Genomic DNA, 18,285 nt, shown 5'->3' with positions numbered 1-18,285 from the left:
ACGCCACCCTAAGACTTCATGGAGAGACCATTGAACAAGTGTCATCTCTAAGATACCTGGACACGCTCGTCAATCAGCAATGCTACCCAAAACTCGAAATCAGATTAGGAATTGAGTAAGCGCGGAAAACTCTGAACAGCATGAAGACACTTCTGGCAAATCGCAACTTCAGATCAGAATGCTTCGCTGTTACATCTTTCCTGTTCTTCTATATGGATGCGAAAGTTGGACCATGAATGCGGCAACAGAGAAGAAAATTGATGCGTTCGAAATGTATGCGGATATCTTAGACGGAACAGAAAACAAACATAGAGGTCCTACAGCAAATGGGTAGACATAAAGAACTTTTCACGACAATCATGGAAAGAAAGTTGCAGTACCTAGGACATATAATGAGAGGCGAGCGATAATTCCATTGGAGAACAACACATTGATGGATAAATATGATATCTTAATTAAAATCACAGCACACAGTGTGTTCGGAATAAAAATAAAAGAATTTGAAAATTGTAATTATCAGTAGGTAAATTCAGTGTGTGGAAAATCAATTATTCTGGCTGGAATATTTATAACAATTCGTGGCAGCTGCAAAATCCCATGGCTGAATAATTTAAAAATAAGTTTTATCTCCAACAACCGTTGTCTCTGTACTCAAATTCTGAATTCATACCAGATCATTTTCATGAAAATATGACAATGTTCATTGGTCCTATTTCCTCACGTGATATTCGAAACCAATTTATTGATTCTTTAGAAAATTTTGCTTTTTAAATACTTTAGTTTGTCAAACTGAAAATAAATAAAATTAATAAGCTCCATTATTGATACATAAAAATAGTCAAATTTAGGTGCCATCAGTGGAGAGATGGCAACTATTAATCTGTGATATGAATTCATAAATATTTCATTTTTTTATAATGTTAAAGATTTGTATGAAGATTGAAGGAATTATTCGCAGGGTTCATCCAATAAAGATAATAATTCCAGCAAATTAAAGCAGGGACTATAAGAATCGAATGGAAAAAGGACGCCAACAATAAATAACCCAACGCAAACAGACGTTTATAAATATTTTGACAAATAAAAGTTGTGAAAGAAACTACATACTTACGAAAATCTATCAAAATTGATAAGATTAACAAAGGAAAGCGGGTATCGAAACAATTATTTATACTTAAGCCCATAATAGAAACAACGACAGTTTCACACCATAAGAATCGGCCTTAATTATTCCAAGGGGGTTCATTGTAACATTACTTCACTAAAAATATATAGTATAGATATAGTAATAATCTATAAAACAAAATTAATCAATATCCAAATTATAAACAAGATTATGTAAATTATGAAGATTCATGGGCTGATTAATTTTTTATACTATAGTACATAGATAAACCATCATGGATTCAATATACTCCGTAATTAAATTTAAAATAACAGATTCGTAGAGAACTAGACAACGTAAAATATTAATCATTATTAAGATCTCTTATCGTTTTTATTTCCATAAAATGGTATCTATTAAATTTTGGAATGCTTCTGGATCTCTCGGGATATTATCTCCAATTAAATATATTTTTTCATTTCGTTATAAAGTAATGTTCCATTTTAGCACCATACCTTTTATGGGTACATTATATAGAGCGTTTTTAATAAATCAGTTGTAAAGAGAAATTCGAATACCTAATAAGCAGCTCTCTGAGAGTGGCTTCGTCTTCATCTTGTATTTCTTGCGTCGTCTCATCACGCGTTGCAGAGGCGACTCGTCGGGTGCTGGGGGGCCGACGCGTCGATGTAGAGACGTCGCGACGGAAGGTAGCGCCACTGCGGGCGGTCAGCTTGAGTGTCTCTCTCGTATCAAATTCGCTGTCGGAGCAGACTTCATGCTCCTCCACCTCGACTGTCTCAACTGAAACTTCAAATTAAATAACTCGTCAATTTCTGTCTGATAATTAGTTATTTCAAAAATTAGAAATTGTTCTTAAATCATCGCGTAAAAGTGTCTTTTTACTGAATTTCAGGTTCGTCCATCACAAAAAATTTTATTCGCTATGTGATACATCGATATTTTCAACCATTTGAGCGAAATAAATAATCTTTTCGCTTTATTATATTTTTTTCTATTAAATAAGATTTTTTCTAAATGGATTTTGATAATGAAAACTTCCTTCCAAACAGGGAACCATTGAAATGAAAAAAATATATGATAAATGACTCTAATATTTGTTTTTTGACACGAGAATATCTCATATATAAAAAAAATGAAATAAATCATTATATCAATGAAGGTGGGTATATTATTGAGTTTCAAACTTGTTTAGAAACATATCAAAATTGCCTGGACTATTAGTAGAAATAATCAAACTCATGCATTTTAAATCATAGGAAAATTGAAGCCATCAGAGCGAACGCTTTAGACGATAGAAAATGGCCTTCCAAGTGAGTTCCCAAAACCAAAAGGTGACCCTTTGAACTTTATGTATATTAATTATCGTTAGGTCGATTTGACCCCATTAATCAGACGGTTACAGTCGCCTGTGGGAATTGAAGAGCTCAGGTGCATTTTCGCTATCTGGCATTCTCGCAAAATTTCTATTTCCACCGATATCGCCGGAAAGGATTATAAAGATAATACAAATTTGTACGATTTGCAACCAAAAAAAAATAATTGGAATTATATGGTCATGCCTAAATCCTGACCTAACTTGATTGATGGGAAAATTTTTGACAGGGGCTAAAACCCTTCAAAATCACATTTAGAAAAAATATTGAATTTATTGCTGAACTAATTCGTGTGATAATTGTTTTAATATTGCTTTTAAGGACTATCAATTCAAATAAAAAATGTTTTTCAATAATAAATAAAAGACATCTGAAAATTGTTTTATTATTCCAGGCATTGAGTCATGTCACCTCGGAATCTACCGGAATGAGAGGGTTATAAAAAATGTTTCACCTTATAAAGATTTTTTTTCCTTTTATGATAAATGCAAATACGATAGGAGGCAGATATTACCCAAAAACTGATTTTTGTAACCTGGAATATTCAATATGAATATGACTTCTGTGAAACATTTGTAATACGATTGTTGCTATTTAAGTTTCGAAATATGGCAACACTGATGTGAAAATGTCAAATCTGACATTATCATCATAAAGTTTGACATTTTTAATAGTGAACGTATTCAGAACGTCATACTAGTCATACTAGTGCTATTTGAATTGTTTACAGATATTTAAAATATTCGTGTTGGTAAAAAATCGCGAACATTTTGTATGACTCGACGTGGATTGAACCATAACAATGTGCCGATCAACTGAATTATCGGCTGTTGTGCCAGAAAACATCGATGGTGTCATAAACTGATATTGCAAGATCGTCATGTGACATACCCTGAGATGGAGGCATAGTAGGGCATTAGTTCCACTCACATACATTTAATATTGCAAGAACAGTTGGCTTTCAATTTGTTCACGTTGGTTACCGCATAATTTGACAATCGCTCAAAAAAAGTCCGTGTTGATTGGTGCAAAGAAATGAAGGAAAAATTTAATTGCTGTGCTTCAAAAGACGTCTATAAGATCGCGCACGAAGCACTTCGAAGCAAATGGTTGCCACCGTTCCATTAAAGAAACAAATCTAAAGTCTAAATGGTAAACCACCATTTGTTTGCCAGAAGTATTCGAAAAAATCAACGACGTCAATTGCAGAAGACTAATCATTCTCCACCACGACAATATGAGCTCTCATACATCATTTCAAACAAAAACAGTCAAAGCATCCAATTGATGGGTCATCCTTATTTGGCGCCCAATGATTTCTTCCTATTCCTGCATATCGAAAATTGCGAGGTCAATTTCTACACTCGAAGAAGTGGTTCATGCGTTCAAATCACATCTTCTGGAAGTATTGATCTAAATGGAGAATATTTTGAAAAACAATAATGCTATATCCAATTATAAATATTTTTTCAATTTGTCTATCTGAAAACTTAAGTAGCAGCCTTTGTACAAGAATAAATATCTATAATAATTCCAATAAAACAGGTTACATTACATTGTTTATTTTGTGTCAGTGCATCTCTATAAGAATGTATTTAACGTCAATTGTCAGATTTGTAGATATTATAGAAACTTGATGGAAAGTGTATTTTTAACAGATGTTATCAAATGTTTTACTTTTCTCATCGCTTTTATGCTTTCAGAACGAAGAATTTCCCATCTACCATTGTATTGTTATTATGATAACCCAACTATGAATTGTTACATGTCAAATTGATACGGCATCTTCTTTCAATATTTAGAATATGAAAATGTATTTTCATAACAATACGGCCTAAATACAATTATTCTTGTTGTCAACTTTCCAATGGTGAATGGGTTTGTTGTTGGGTTTTATAACGAAATAAATCCAAAGGCTTCAAAAATACACAACATACAATGTTAGCGATAATTTGCTAGCCAAGCACGCCAAGAAAAACATATCAAATCGCTTCCAGTAACTTTATGTACTGTAAAATGCAAGCCAAGGTGAATTATTGGTCTGATACCAACATCTGATTTCGATAAACTTAGTATATGAGGTGCGTTGGAGTCCGGTATACTGCTAGATAAATTCGGAATTTGGAAAAATGAGCTGCAGTGCTCTGTACTCATACTCTGTACTCGTACTCTGTACTGAAATGTCATTTACCGAACCCAATTTAACCTAACTTATCCCAACCTAACCTAATGTACCCTCATAAGATGAATATGACAATATCACTATTTTTGATTGGCCCTCATTGTCTCCCGAGGATTAACAATCGTATATACAGTTTTAACTGGTGATTTCGCTTTTCGAACTTTTGGCTAGAATTTTCAGCTACCAGGATAAGCACATAATTTCAAGAATTAAATAAAACGAGTTGTTGGTACTAATCCAAACTGAGCCGATCTACTTCTTTTTAAATAGTTTGTTAGTTTATTTTGAATTTAAATACATCAACATATGTTTCAAAAAAGTCAAAAATCTTGACTTTTACAGAAATTGCAATTTTGGTTTTAATTTCAAGCTCCAATAGCTTTTGGCAATAACAAGTATCTAATGTCGTTGTGATCAACTTCGAAAATTGGAAACTTACAACATGAAAGATTTTAATTCGGTCTTTTCAACAAATTACGTGATAGCAAAATTAGTTGCTATACAGGAGAGTTCTACCAGAAAATAAGCAAATAGTCGACTATGCACGGACGAGATACGTTTCTTAAATTATCAAAATGGCAAATGTACAAAAAAGCGCGTGGAAATTAAGTAATTTAGTACCGTAGCAAAAGATATAGCGAAATTTCTGCAATTACCGAATCCGGAATTATCTGTGACTATTTTAGTTAATGCATCAACAGATCATTCAACTCAAAATGTCATGGGGGATGGAAATCCAACAATGTTGGAGAAACAAAACAAAAATATCGGAAGGTATAGTAGAATCGATTTAGTCTTCGGCGCCATTAGATCCTGGCGACAGAAGCGCTGTGGAGGTTTATTACATTTTACTTCAATCTTGACCTCAGCACCTATTTCAATTACCAAAAATGCGTTCAAGCTAGATGACTTAATAATAATATGAAGTTTTATATATTATACATTTCAAATGTGAACCCCCATAAATACAACGCATCCGTAGAAACAATAGAGTATCTTACACGTGAGAAAATACATATTTCTCCCTAACTTGATTTACACTCTTCTACACTCGGAAGAGAAATGTCACTAGTTGGACAATGTAGTAATATACCTTTACTACTCTTTTAGTAAACAATAGAAAATTTACAAAATCTTGGTTTCACGATTTCCGTTATATTGAGAAATTGTGTACGTCTAAAAAATATTAATATCTTATGATTGAAATGTTAGTTCTTTCACATATTAATAAATTATAAGAATTTGTACGTTCTGTGATACAAACAAAAAGATTCTCACCTGTCCGTTGCGAGGCAGTAGTTGTAGTAGTAAGAGTATCGATGGAGTCACTTTGTAGGGACTCAAAGGGGATGGGTACTGGCACGAGTGGTTGCTGATCAAGTCTGATGTGCCGATGATGATGCGGAGCACCCCCTGTGGACTGTCTCATCGGTACCTACAGGTGCAGCTGTCCCCTAGGGGAGCCGTTTCTGCCTTTGCAGTCGTACATCTACCAAGGAGAAGCTAAATAACCACCACCAATTAGTTCATCGGAAGCGAAAGCCAAACATGCAAATGTACATTCAAAAACAGAAAGTTAGTAACAACCATTGTATCTTTATACACATACTGATAGTTTAGACGAAGAAAAGTTTTCTATTCACTTGAAAATGATTATTCTTGATTGTTAATGTTATTCGTGTGAAATAGAAAATTGAAATTATGTAGTGTCACTAAGTTATAGTTTATCCATTAAACGAAGTGTGGTAAAATGAGAGATGTAATGGTTGTGTCATATACTAGATTGATCCAGTTATAATAATCATAATTTAATTAATAATGAATTGTGAGGCGACTATCATCGATAAATTCATATCAAGCATGCAAGCGTAAAGTGATGACTTGTGAAACATGTCTTTATACCCCAGCTGAAAATTATTGAATATTGGTCAATTTAGGTAATGGTCAGCTAAAAAAGTTAATAAAAATGTTCTATCACATCTGGTCTTAGAAATATGCATAAAAATTGATTGAGGAGTTAGTATTAAAAATAATAAAATAAATTAGTTTTTAGAGTCAGTTTTTATTATTATAGAGCAATAATAATCCCCTAGCAAATTTGCATTCCCAAAAATCATTAAAACTTCTCCTTTTATCACTAATACTCCCTTAATTGTCAAGAAAGGATCTTTAACATCACTTTCATTGTCATCTTCTAATATATTTCATTTAGAATTTGGAATATTTGGAATTCCTAGAATTTAGAATTGAATTCCTCATTTTTTGTATCTCATCTTACTGACTTTGAAACACAAAATGGAAAGTTATTTGCATTATAGCTAGATTCTCTCATCCTGTAGCTTTCATAATATACATGTCGTGCCTACTTTTTATCTTGGTTCGCAATAAGAAATTCAAAATAGGTCTTTTCCTAATTTAATAACCCTGTCCCATTGACCTTATCAGGTTTTCAGATTTAACGATTTTCTTTCGGACCTGGTAATTCAACTGCACCAGCAGTATGAATTGATCAAGAACTAAATATTCACCGCAGGAAGGAAAACATGTATTTATTTAGAAATGCCATTTTGAATTAGGCATCGATGATCTATAAGATGCGATGCTGTACGATTGATCGAGCTGCTATTTATCTAGGTCCTCGGTTTGTTGCTATTGGACAAGCAACTGTTTTATTTCTTTATCCCTCCATAGATATTCTGTTAGTTCTCTTTTCTACAGTTCCTTATCAATGCCGTCTCTACAGCTTCCTCATGATCTTCTTCTTCTCCTCCTCCTCCTTTTTACTTCTGTTATCCACTTTAGGACCTGTTTTGGTATTCTTTTATCTGATATTCTTTGTACGTGACCATATGAGTACAGCCAACTTTTGTCGCTAAATTCGAGACCACAAACCCTTTTATGACTGTTCGAGTCATGAACCTTAAATCATTATGATCCTGTGCTACCACTATCATCTGTGAAGTGAAGCGTGTGTATCGTGGTTGTCACTGAGAGGTATTCCCATTTCCCTGTATTTCCGCTTTTACATCGTGAGTACCTGCTCCAAATAAAGAACGTTGATGAGAGGCAATACCCTTGTTTTAGACCTATCGTGGCATTTGATAAATCCCGGTTGCTTCAATTTTTGTTTTATTATTTTCGTATATTTTTTATTTGTTCTAACGTTGTCCACAGTTTTCTATGTAGTACACTGTCATACACTTTCTGCAGATTCATATATAATAAATGGATTTCTTGTTCTATTGTGGTTTTTGTGTGGATCGCTTGTGTAACAAAATATAGACGGTTTTCTGTCAATCTGTCAGCTCTGAAACCAGTCTATTCTTCCACTTTAAGATCCTTTATATCCTCTTTTAATTTTGTTTTCAATATTTTGCTTTACATTTTGCCAATTGTACTAGTTCATACAATACCTCTATAGTTTTTACAAGCTTATGTAATAGCACTTATACGCGTGTAGTGCATAGATAATATAAGAATAGGAAAGATGCATTATTCAAAATTAACATTTCCACGTAACGGTTAAGTAGAAGAAATAATTAGAAGAAATTGGAATGATATTCTTGTCATTTATGATTCAATAAATAAAATCTATCAAAAGATATGTTTTCACAGTTAATAGAATCAAGAAACAATATTTAATAAAAAATAAAATATCCTAACGAGATATATGATATCATTGTTCTAAAAACGTTGGATATTTAGTACAAAAAACTCTGCATTTAGAAATGAAAATAGTAAGTGGTACCTAGTATAATAGTCCGGTCAATTTAGACATAAAATTATTGGTCATATAACAAGAAAACCGGAGATCCAAATATCTGCGAGAGATTAGGTTTACTATTATAAGTAAATTTTGAAAATCCCCATCGATCCTTTGTGTGCTACAAAAGGTCAAAGGTCAAAATTTGAGGTTTTTTGGATTTTTCTCGAAAACGGTAGGTTTTATCAAAAAAACCTCAACCATAGCTTTAGATCTTCCTATGATTTCTTTCCTGAGAGTTACCATTCCTGAGGTATCGCGTCACATTATACATGATATGCACATATAAGCCACGTATATACATATCAGGCACTTAAGAGAAGTATAAATACCTACTTGTGTGTCTTATATCTAAAGAATTTACAGAAATTGATTCACATCTTAAACAATAATTACGAAAGGAATTTGCTTTCTTCTTGTGGTTTATGAAGCTCCAAAAAAAATTACTTGCATCGGCATCTGCTATTCAATAGTTGTATCGAGTATCATATCAAGTTCAAATATGGCTAGGCAATCAACTTAACACAGTAGACTGGGACTAGACAAGACTTTTTTTCGCAATTAATTGCAAAAAAGTTTGTAGTGTCAAGTGTAGCTGTAAAAAAGTCAGTTAGTTGTTTTCTCTAGCGTGTACCAATTACCAAGGTAAGTCTTAGTCAAATGTCCAGTTGAGTACAATAGAGGAAGATTCCTGTGATTTAAATGAAGAAACCAATGAGTCAGGAATATTTGAACAATTTATGAACATCTAGCAAGAGGAAGAGGGAATCGAAGAAGACATGACTGTACACTTCCAAGAGTATGAATCTGATTTAAAATATACAAAGAAATCAGAGCAATATTTAACCCAAGTATCAATGACAAAATCAATGTAGGGATTTCTTCGTTGTCTAGGGTTAGAAGGAAAACACTTTACTTATGTACAATGTAAATAAGAGAACTGAGATTGATAGTTAAAATATTCGTGTATGTGATTTATACGTTAAATAAGCAAGAGCGGGAGATCGTCTTGATCACGCAGGAAGTAATCTTAGTTGGGTCTACGTCTTAATCCCGACTGTATTGTTGGCTTTAGGCTGCTGAAGAGAACTCGTGTTTCGTGCGTGGCTGTAGGATGGAGTAGAGCAATAATAATAAAACACGCCGAGTACACTACCTCACAGGTGGCGTGGAAACGTGTGCATATCATGTATAATGTGACTCTTAGAATTGCGATAACTCAGGAATGGTAACTCATCAAATCATGAATACTATTTTTGTAGAGAATTTTAAAATCTACAGCTTTGGTTTCAGGTCGTTTTTGATAAAAACCGTTTTCGAGAAAAATCCAAAAAACCTCAAATTTTGACCTTTGACCCCATATAACCATTATTTGTAATGGTAAACCCCCTCTCTCATTGACGACGATGTCTATATTGACCGGACTATAAATATCAATAATCAGCACCTCAAAGTTTTAGAACGCTTACATTACTTTTCTCGTCAATACTTTTATTCTAGTACTGTTCAAAATTTAGTTTGATTAACTTTAAAAGACTAATACGCACTCTAAACACTATCTCACTAAAGCAGCCATAGTAACATTGAGAAACCAAAACGTGTCTAAACCTGTCATTGCTTTTCATAACATCATTCATCTTAGTCTTTTATTCTACCTCTTATTTTTTCATTAGAATCCTATTCTTTATACAATGGTATTGGACAAATAATGGTTATTAGTTCCTCGCTCTAATAAAATCGGTGTATTTATGGTATTCAGAGTATCACGTTGATTTTGACACTAAATACCCAAAACGCCGAGAAATCCGCTTATTCTATTTGAGATAACTTCTTCCATATTTTGCAATTGAATAAAACTCTATTACTTCGAGACGAATATAAATGATTGTATTTTTATTAGTAACTAAATTTAATAGTGTCTGGTGTAAACTGATAAAAACCGCCATAATCTGGTAAAAATGCGCGTTGTTGCCAAAAGGTTTATATTTGTGAAGATACTATTTAAGTTGTTAGTCGCTATTGTATTTTCTGTTTTGTATGGTTGCTAAAATTCTGTTCCGTGGAGCTATCATTTGCGAATAAAATATATGGGACCTAATATTCATTAACCAACATACATTTTTATTGTAGGATTTTCCGAGTAGTTCTGCCAGCTAGACTATCGAAACGCAATGGGAAAATAGAATAGAACTTTTAACGCAACCTACGAATCCACATTCAGTCCGCTACTCATAAGTTTCCCTTAATTTCCATCCAAGTTTAAAATCGATTCTTGCCAGGAATTGGATCGAATGAATTTGATTTATTTTAAACCTCTATGGCAGTCTATTCTATTGACCATCTCTTGGACTCATTTGATAATTCGAGCTTCTTCAATCTTTATCTTTACACAAACGAAATAAAAATCAGCTTTTCATCCAACCTTTTCACAGCCGGTGCGTTTATATTTGCAACTATACAAATTTAACTAAAATATACATTTAATTACTTGAAGAAATTGTTATCACTCAGATGATATTACGCTTATAATAATTATAGCTATCTGTAAAATTACGAACCATTCGATTTGATTTTCTCGATTCAGTTTCTCTTAGAAATATTCTAATTCTTAATTCTAACGTCTAAGGAAATGGACGATATTATAAGAGCCACTTAAGCTGCGGCATTTCTAACTGAGAGATTAATTCTATTGATGATTAGAGGGAATTTGAACATTAACGGCATCAATGAATAGACATTAGACAATAATTAAATTAATTTTAGAGATGAGAGGCATTACTGTCGATGTTGAATAGGCTTCTCAAGAAGCTAGTTGGCGCAGACAGACTTTAATTGTGTATCATTTATTCCGCATTTTCACAGAATATTAACAAACTGTGAAAAAATAATAAGTCGAAATGCTGATATAGTATGTTTGATTATGGGCTTGCACAAAATTTGAATTTTGAAAACAAAGATGAAGGTTCATACAAATAGCAAAATATTTATCGAAAATAGTTCGAAATGTGCATTAAGAATAACTCACAGATCAAATTAAACATTCAAGAAAATAGACACGAACAAAAAACAAAAACCTTTAGAGGAATTCAGTCTTACTTGATTATACATAACCAACTTTAAAATAGGGGAAAAGTCTTTTATTTGGGATCTAATAAAAAGATTAGGATTTGTAACATATTGTTAATAATTTTTTAAAGCCTCAACTTATCTGAATAACAAATAACTGTTTATTTCACGTATTTATCTTCTCCTTTAGCTTTTATATCTTATCTTACTCACATTAAAAACTGCCATATATTATTGAGAAGCGTAGCAGAAAAAATCTCAATCAGAGTCACCAGGTATAGAGCGAAATATCCTAGAAAAATGGGTAAATCTGGGATATGCCTCAAAATTATAAAAGCAAATGGCACCAAAAATGCTAGAAATGAACGGTAATACCATAAAATAATGTACGAACGGTTCCAAAACAGCAGGTAGAACTGGAATAGGAAGATACGGGTCAGAAACAAACACTCTGAAAGCTTCAGCGACACACCAAGTCATTTTTAATCAGAAATATTTTCAAGTGAAAAATGTATCTAGTTCAACCTAAAAAGGAATTATTGTAAATAGGAGTTTATCATTTTGTCCGATAGCCAAGGAGCCATTAGTGCTCTAAGCTCTAATGTTATAAGATCCAAGATAGTTTGAGAAAACCTGGACAAGTTGAATGAACTTGGAAATAAGACTAAAGGTACTTTTGAAGGAGTTCTGGGACACAATGGAGTAGAGGAAAATGAAATAGCTGACAGACTTGTTAAAGTAGAGCTTTATAGAAAAGCTACACAGTATAAGAGAAAACACTAGAAAAGAAGGTAGATATGGGTAAAACCAGTAATTGAAACAATCTACAGGGGTTAACACAGGCAAGGATACTCCTGGAAATGAAATATCTGATAAATGGTAGAGACTGCAACGTATTGATTCGTTGCGTAGAAGACGAAACTTCTATCCACTTTCTCTCGAACCTAAGAGCACCATACTTGGGATCGACTTAGAATAGAAGCTAAAGCCATCCCACATCCAGAAATTTCCTACGAATAGTTGGATGAATAGATCAGCTGTAAACACTGAGTTTCCCCAAGTGGTTTTTCAAGGACTACGCCCAGTTACGAATAATAATCGATTATTTTCGATAGCTCAAACGTTTTCTTCAAGATTATTCAGATTATAATAAATAAATAAATTATCCAATTGCTTTGCTTATTTCTTATCTTGTAGCTATTTCAAAACGATCCATTCCGATTTTAAGACGTTTTCGGACATTTTGAGAAACTAAAAAGTGACTACCATCGCATACACATCATTGGATGATCAATTAGGAATTTTTGTTGGGTAATTCATTAATTATAATACCATTAATTATATACTTAGTTATAATATAACGATAACTTAAAAAAAAGCGTTATACTACTAATGATGAGACGTAATCTTCAGAAATTACGGGAGCGTAGCACTAATTTTATTTAAGGACTGCTTCACGTTACAAGTGAAAAATATTCATCGATTATTTTCTACTGTTCAAGTGGTATATGTTATGATTATATAATATATGGAAGAGCCAATTGCTTCGCCTATTTTTTAATTTGAAGCTTTTCTAATGCGATATACAAGTATTACGATTCAACTTTTTAAATAACTTTAAGAAGAGATTACCACTGCAACACACATTGTTGGGCCGATAGAAGAAAAACCGACGTAATTAAACTCTTATCTATACGCCACAACTATGATCAATTTGTAATTTCCATTGGCTTTTTACAATAACTTATATGATAAATTATTCAAAATTTGTTCAATAATCAAAATATCCACGTTCCCGTTTTCTAGGTTGAGAATAGTGTTAGCAAATAATCTATGAATAATCGCCAATGAGTTTGAACAAATAAAAAAAACTGAATGGTTTGTGCTTATCACTTATCGTGATTGCCTTCCCATCGAAGAGACCAATATTGATTTTGCCGTAACATACAGCTGGCCTCCACATAACCGTAACAAAATAAAATAGTTTGCTAGAATTTCGTATGTTAGGAAAGTTATATAATAAATATGTAATGATTTGTTGTGAGGAATATACATATTTCATTATAATGATAGTATTAGGTCATACATGAGAATCTCATAAAAGCAATTGTTTTATTTACAGTAACACCGAAAACGCCAATATAAAATATAACCTATGTGGAAATTAAATACACAACACATTGATTCAGAGTTTGGACTTTACCTTCTCAGTCCCAACAATTTATGCTTAGATTCACTAAAATCCACAAAATATGATATTTCTAAGTTGATTTTTCATTCAATATTTTATTCAAATCGCCTTGTTTATAAAATGGTTAGTGCTTATCAAAATCGATGAAGACGATAACACGTATCGGCTTTGACAAAGAGTGGATAGTTTTTGTAAAACAAATATTTTATATTGAAGAAGCCGATTTCGATATTTTAATTCGTTTTCATTGTATTGATGTTGTTAATTAGTCGTCTTAAAATTGTAGATGTTAAATATGTAGTTAATAGATCTAACTGATTCTGTCTTGGTGTTCACACTACCCACGAGACGTCTTGTTTTTTATCAAAGCAAGCATTAAAGATATTTCAAGTTCTACTTATTAAAGTCAAGTAAAAAGAGCTCCTGGAAGAAGAAAAGCTTATTTCCTAAATATTATTTTCTCCAGTCTTCCTACCTGAATGTTTTATCCCATGATTACCTCATACTGATTATTTCAACTATTTCTATATACATATAATACTCATAATATGTACTGTAACTCGTGCAAATGGCCATGGTTGTCATATGCACATAAATATAATAATAAAAGTTATACAAAACAACGGAATGGGGGCTCAAAGAACTCAAAGTCAGCTGCATTGTGTCAAAATCGATTTGAAAGCGTAAAATGTATTATCAAGCAAAATCGGTCTGTTAATTACAACAAATTAAACATATTATGGAATAATGTAGTTTTCTTTTGAGAACATATTTTAAACCATATTTTATAGCACTAACTAACAATATCAAATGAACTATTGTGAGAAAAAGGTCACAAATTATGGTCTACGACCAATAGAACCTCGTCATTTGGTATTATGATATCAAATTTGGAGTATGTGTTAATGAGAACAGCAGACGTATCATGAAAAGCATACTAGAATGACTGCCTTAAGAAGAAAGTTATGTTTCTCAAATTCGGCGAAGACTGCAAACTTTGATGTACTATTGAAATACCAGGAATTCTAATATTCGGCGGAGGCGCGCCACCTTCGAAATTTATTATAGCAGGCGGTTTATTTATATTGTTTCTTTTGAATAAGTTCTAGGAAGATCCATTTATTTATTTGTTTTGTTTCTTCATTTTCTAAAAGTTTTTAAAATTCTTTTGGGATATATAAGAAGGTTTTGTAACGCTGTTGAGTTCAGTTTATAATACATAGTCGTAGTGAACAAATCGAAGTAGAATGTAGTCGAAGAATTTAAATAAATTATTTAGTCATTTATTAGTCAGTCAAGTGATAGTAATAAGTGAATTATTATAAGTTATTGTAGTGTATGGTGTTTAAATAAATAAACAACGTAAGAGAAAGTGTCTATAAATTCACCCAACGAATAGAACTCGTATGATTGAATAAGAAAAACATTAGATGTGAGGAACTTACACTTTATGGAGAATATTATGAATGCTGATAAGTACATTCACTTCCTCCAAAATAACAACTCAAATCATAGACATTCGTTGAAATTATATTGAATGTATTCTCCAACAATATGATACCACTTGATATACGGCTAGGAGAATAAAACGTTGGATGTCAGAAAACAATATTCCAGATTTAAATTGAACATTATTGTAGTATAACATGAAGAAAAAGATCAGATTATAGTTCCAAAGAATCATTCCATACATCTTATATTTTTATTGACACTTCAATTTCGAACTTTATTTTATAACTTAATAGTTTTTTAAGTCTTAATAATCATTATTGAGCAATTATCAACGAGACACGGATTTTACACTAAATTTAATACTAAAAGGCGAAACATCGATAAATATTCTTATGATTATTGCTTCGTGAAAGGTATACAAATACTACAACAAAAATACTGCTTGGGGTTTTATCAAGAGATTTCTTACAACAGGAAACATAATAAGAAAAAAGATATAAAAGCTTATAATGAAACTGGTGCTTCAAATTCAATAAATGGAGATCCCAAAATACACATTCACAGAGAATTAATCAAGCAAACCAAATGAATACGTACAAAGTCGTAATTTGTTATACTTGTTCAGAATGTAGCATGCTGTTGGACTATTTGCCTTTAGGGGAGCCACTTTTAGAAAACAGACAATTTTATCAATCAATAATTTATTCTGACAAAAGTTCTTTCACCATAAATGGTGTTCCGTCTGTCCAAAACTGTCAATATTGGAGCGAAGGCATTATAAGTTAATGCAAGAAGGCGGTATTTCAACAAAGTGAATATTGGATGTGCCGCGTCATACGAGATGGAAATTATGGAACCTTTCTTCATTGAAGGAACATTAAATCAGCGTATTTTCATGTTCTAGAAAGATTTATTGAACAGAAAAGTACTGAAAAGTGCACAGTTATAGGAGGAGGATTTGTGGAATCTAACATTTAATTTTATTTCATTATCAATAACTAGTTTTTAGCCAGTAGTAATAAGCCAAGTGTGAATGTATCAAAATGCGAAAGTCTTATGCATTACTCAGCTTAGAGCTGAATGTATGCCAAGGACTGGATTGACTCTTCTATGAACCACTACGATATCAGGTCTGTTATTCGTCACTTGTCTATCGGTGTATAGGTATTCAGAAGATTAAACCAGTTGGCCAGTTTCTGATAAATAATGTTGCACACTTGATTATGATGGTTCAAAAAAGTCAGTATTAGCTATCACATTACAAGCAGATGTTGTATGTTAAAAGGTCTCTGATGTTTGCTGATACTTCATGCATTTGAGGGATTGAGTGATCAGATCATTAATCACGTACTTCTTGTAGTTGTTAATATAAAAATTCTATAAAATTCATTTCTGAGCACACTATTTAAATGTAATTGCTAACACAGTTCTTTAATACTGAGGATGTAAGAACATATTAATAATTACGGGTTTTAGATCCAAAGTCCGTCGTTGACGCCATGAATAATAAATTCCCGTACATTTTCCAGTTCGGTTCTGTCCAGAAGAAATATCCCGTTTTCCCTTGATGACATTTTTCTTTGTATATTGCCTCTCGAGACGGTGCCGGTCAAAGAAATTGCTGAGATTGTCATAAAAAAATATACCTCACTTTGAAATTTTTCAATTTGTCTAGTGTAGGAATTATTCAAAATATTTGATGTACTAAACCAAGAATTTAGATATATTTAACCAAACCTTTTTTATATATTACCTTACGGTAGAATAAGATATATTTTTTTTCCAATTGTCATTTCTTCTATCAATTGATAAACCACATTTTTTTATTGATATTAGAAAAAAAATATAGAAAATGATATATAATAATTTGAGTACAATGCGAAGAAAACATAGAGAAGAATTTTTTATACAGAGTGTTCCAGGGTATTGTGCAAAAAATTATATAGTGAGTAGATGACATGAAAATAATGACATGAAGTGACATGAAGAAAAATTTCTCGTTTTTTAGTTATAGGCGTTTGAAGTTGCGAAATCAGAACTTATATTTAAGTATATTTTCTAAATTTTGCATTCGAACAATTTGAATTTTTGATAGATAATTACATATGTCCATGTAGAATGTTTGACGAAATAAGGCCAGGGGAGGCTTACACCCAATGGTTGAGAATTCGATATTTTTACAGGGACAACCTGTGCAATCTAAGTATAGCAAAAATGAATTTTTCATTCGATTTTTAAACTCTTTATTTAACTCAATAAAATTTATGGTTTAGGAGATATGTAGATTTTTAGATCGTTGTACATGCCAAGGAAACCGCACACCATAAAGAGACATTCTGAAAAAAAAATATCATGAATTGTAGTTATTTATTGAACATACTTACAGGAGGTATTAAAACACAATAAAATATTTCTTATTAAACTGCTTACTGTCTAATATTGTGTTACTTATTTGAGGAGAAAATTGAAATGTAGGAAAATCCATTGTATTCAATTCCGGGAAACGTTGTGGCCATGCAAATAGACCTTTCCCACCCATGTTCTGTGATATGATGTAAAAAATCATCTTAATAAAATTTTGTCTAATAGGTGGATTGGTCGGGGAGGTCCATTTGCATGTCCACCACGTTCCCCTGAATTAAATAAAATCGATTAATTTTTTGGGAAACACAAGGAACGAAATGGTCAATAGAATAAACTTCCATTGTGACGCTATAAGGCTCTTCCAAGTAGACGTAGACACCGGAAGTGTATAGAAGTGCAAGGTGCCCACTTCGAACATTTATTATATTTTTTTTTGTTTTGATTTGATAAGTTGTAGGCTAACCAACTGATTTTTTCTACATTTCAATTTCATGTGAGTATATGATTTTCGACACTATGCAGTTTAATGAGAAATTCATGATAATGTTCTTCAGAATATCTCTTTATGGCAAACGGTTTGCTTGGCATGTACAACGGTCTAAAAATCTACATATCTCCTAAACCATAATTATCATCTAGTTCAACAAAGAGTACTTTTTTGTTAAAAAGTCGATAGAAAAATTCATTTTCGCTATCTTTAGGTTTTTACAGGTTGTGTCTGTGAAAGTTACGGATTCTTAACCATTGGGTATGAACCTCCCCTGG

General features: G+C 32.3%; 1 protein-coding gene across 5 annotated transcripts in view; it reads right to left on the bottom strand.

Annotated features, from left to right (window-relative positions):
• Window positions 1-18,285, bottom strand: part of LOC130441952 (glucose transporter type 1) — a 537,558-nt gene that overhangs the window by 163,019 nt on the left and 356,254 nt on the right. The window contains exons 6-7 of one of the 5 annotated variants that reach the window (XM_056775874.1): window positions 5,963-6,187; window positions 1,684-1,915 (exon numbers count right to left, since the gene is read on the bottom strand). The exons of the other annotated variants lie outside the window; for them this stretch is intronic. Of the exons in view, the coding sequence (XP_056631852.1) occupies window positions 1,684-1,915; window positions 5,963-6,113 (383 nt within the window). The 5' untranslated portion in view covers window positions 6,114-6,187. The remainder of the gene's footprint in view (window positions 1-1,683; window positions 1,916-5,962; window positions 6,188-18,285) is intronic. 5 annotated transcript variants of the gene reach the window in all.

Source organism: Diorhabda sublineata, chromosome 3, assembly GCF_026230105.1.
Source record: "Diorhabda sublineata isolate icDioSubl1.1 chromosome 3, icDioSubl1.1, whole genome shotgun sequence".
NCBI lineage: Eukaryota > Metazoa > Arthropoda > Insecta > Coleoptera > Chrysomelidae > Diorhabda > Diorhabda sublineata.
This window is presented reverse-complemented; position numbering and strand designations above follow the sequence as displayed.